The sequence below is a fragment of the Oncorhynchus keta genome, chromosome 28 (genome assembly GCF_023373465.1).
Source record: "Oncorhynchus keta strain PuntledgeMale-10-30-2019 chromosome 28, Oket_V2, whole genome shotgun sequence".
In the NCBI taxonomy this organism is placed as follows: Eukaryota; Metazoa; Chordata; class Actinopteri; order Salmoniformes; family Salmonidae; genus Oncorhynchus; species Oncorhynchus keta.
Genome location: NC_068448.1, coordinates 64,956,275 through 64,959,076, shown reverse-complemented (window position 1 = coordinate 64,959,076; position 2,802 = coordinate 64,956,275). Strand labels below are relative to the sequence as shown.

Genomic DNA, 2,802 nt, shown 5'->3' with positions numbered 1-2,802 from the left:
GTTCTATATCCTATTCACCAAGGAGAGGGAGAGGGGAAGAGTTGTATGTAAAAGCCCCAGAGAGATTCTCTAGAGAGAATCCTGGTAGAAGGGAGTTTTTAGTAATCAGGTCGCGAGAGGGGAATAGGTGGAGGAGAAAAGGGGTGTAGCGGAAGAGAGACAAAATGAGGCAGAGCGAAAGAGAAGAACTGAAGAATGGAGAGAGATAGAGTGTGGGAGATGGGGATGGAGATTGGGGATGGAGAGAGAGAGCATGGGAGATGGGGATGGAGAGAGATAGAGCGTGGGAGATGGGGATGGAGAGAGATAGAGCGAGGGAGATGGGGATGGAGAGAGATAGAGCGTGGGAGATGGGGATGGAGAGAGATAGAGCGTGGGAGATGGGGATGGAGAGAGATAGAGCGAGGGAGATGGGGATGGAGAGAGATAGAGCGAGGGAGATGGGGATGGAGAGAGATAGAGCGAGGGAGATGGGGATGGAGAGGAGAGAGCGAGGGAGATGGGGATGGAGAGAGAGAGCGAGGGAGATGGGGATGGAGAGAGATAGAGCGAGGGAGATGGGGATGGAGAGAGAGAGAGCGTGGGAGATGGGGATGGAGAGAGAGAGCGCGTGGGAGATGGGGATGGAGAGAGAGAGCGTGGGAGATGGGGATGGAGAGAGAGAGCGTGGGAGATGGGGATGGAGAGAGAGAAAGAAACGGAAGGGTGGATCAGTGGGGGAAGAGAAAGGGAGAGGTATGGAAAGAGACAGTAGAAGGAAGACACAAAGAACAGTAGAGAGAAAGAAGAATGGAGGGTCATCGAGGAGAGAGAGAGAGAGAGAGAGAGAGAGAGAGAGAGAGAGAGAGAGAGAGAGAGAGAGAGAGAGAGAGAGAGAGAGAGATGGCAGTGCAATTAACAGCTAACAGTCTGGTTTCCCTCTCCTTACTCAACTGTCACTGAGCATGATTAATCTACAGACCACACACACACACACTCACACTCACACACACACACAGCTTCATGGGTGCAGTTAAAATTAGATGTTGTAAATAAGACTGAGGAGGACAATACATACTGTAACAGTGCGCTGGACCAACATTAATAGTTCATATTGTTATAGTAGAGATCAGATTTGATGTGATCTGATCTAGGGCACATCTATGATTTATACCAGGGGCGTCAATCCTCCTAGGTGTGCTGGTGCCCTGTGGATCATGTAGATTCAGGTATGTAAGAGCAGGGTTGGAACACAACCAAGCAGGCGCACTAGAGTTAATGTATAGCCTACACTGAATCCAAATATAATCATCATCTTTATTGTGAATGATTTATTTGTCATAGATATTCACTGCTGAGAAAATAATAATAATAATAATAACTGACCACCCACCAAATGACACATTAACTCTAAACACGCTACAGACAGGTCTCCAAAATAATCGAGGCGATCTGCAATGGTAACCCCATAGCTTTAGCTAGATACACGTTGACAAACTCTCCAAAAAATGCAAGTGGCAACCAATCAAAGCATGAAGTTCCACCACCAGCATGTTTTTCTCATATAGCCTACCTTTTCCTCTCCGCACCGGCTAGGCGAGCATCCCTTCATGTATAACTGACCCTAGACAACAACACCAGCCCGGTTCTAATAGCGTAAGACCATTTAGCTTTGGGTGAATAAGAGGGAAATGGTCTGGAGCGTCGAAGCTGCACCATCACATACATTCACATACGAAACACTAATGACTAAATACAATCAGTTGACACCATCTACAAAAATACATGTTCATAACGGCATCAAGCCGTATCCATTCCGTGCATCAGCGTGCAGATCGGTTCTCAGCCCTCCCTTCCATCATCCCCTGCCCCAGGATGCACCCGAGAGCCACCACCACCACTAAACGGAAAATGACGAAGAAACAAACCGGTAACTTACGTGCGAACGGGAGAGCTCCGTGCAGGCTGCGGAAACTGTTAAAAATCCACAGCATTGACGTTAACGTGAATGTTGAGACCAGCCCAGGACGGTGCATCTTCGCGTTGATAAAATGCCGAGGGAGAAAACAGGATAAATGAAAGTGGCGGAGAAATATATCCTTTTAGCACGAGACAATGCCTCCCTGCCGCTCGAGAGCTACAGACTGGCGAGGAGAAGACTCCGCGCGCGCGAATCTCTCTTTTCTACCACTTGTTCTCTCTCTCTCTGTCTCTCTCTCTCTCTCTCTCTCTCTCTCTCTCTCTCTCTCTCTCTCTCTCTCTCTCTCTCTCTCTCTCTCTCTCTCTCTCTCTCTCTCTCTCTCTCTCTGTCTCTTTCTCTCTCTGTCTCTCTCTCTCTTTCTCTCTCTCTCGTTCTCTCTCTCTCTCTCTCTCTCCCTCAATCTTATTGCCTACCAACCAACAGTAGCTATCCTATCTCATCAAGAGAGCGGTGCTCGCGATCCCCAACTTTAACGACGCCACAACCAATAACTAACTACATTAGAGGATAGATAGAGACTGTTAATAATTGTTACAATATCAAGCCATTTTTCAGGTAGGCAGCACTCAATGCACTGTCGACTAGTAAGATTGAAAGCTATTTGCTGATGGCTTCATGAAAGAAGCTTCGTTTCGCTCGGAAGTCCAGTGCTGATTGGTGCTGAAGTTGCTCTCTCGCTCTGTCCCTCTCTCCGCTTCCCACTTTCCGGTGGCAGTTGGTATGTTCCTCGCGACGTTCCCGCTGGAATCCTCTTGGGACACCATGTATTTGTAACCAGCTCTCATATTTAGAAAAGATTGCCAGACCTGTTGATTTTTATACATTTAGGATTATTTGAGTAT

At 47.6% G+C, this 2,802-nt stretch overlaps 1 protein-coding gene across 2 annotated transcripts in view; it reads right to left on the bottom strand.

Annotated features, from left to right (window-relative positions):
- Positions 1-2,591, bottom strand: part of cntnap2a (contactin associated protein 2a) — a 315,711-nt gene extending 313,120 nt beyond the window's left edge. For both annotated transcript variants that reach the window (XM_052483622.1, XM_052483624.1), the window contains exon 1: positions 1,919-2,591. In XM_052483622.1, coding sequence (XP_052339582.1) covers positions 1,919-2,015 — 97 coding nt within the window. In that variant the 5' untranslated portion in view covers positions 2,016-2,591. The remainder of the gene's footprint in view (positions 1-1,918) is intronic.
- Between the last annotated feature and the right edge of the window lie 211 nt (positions 2,592-2,802).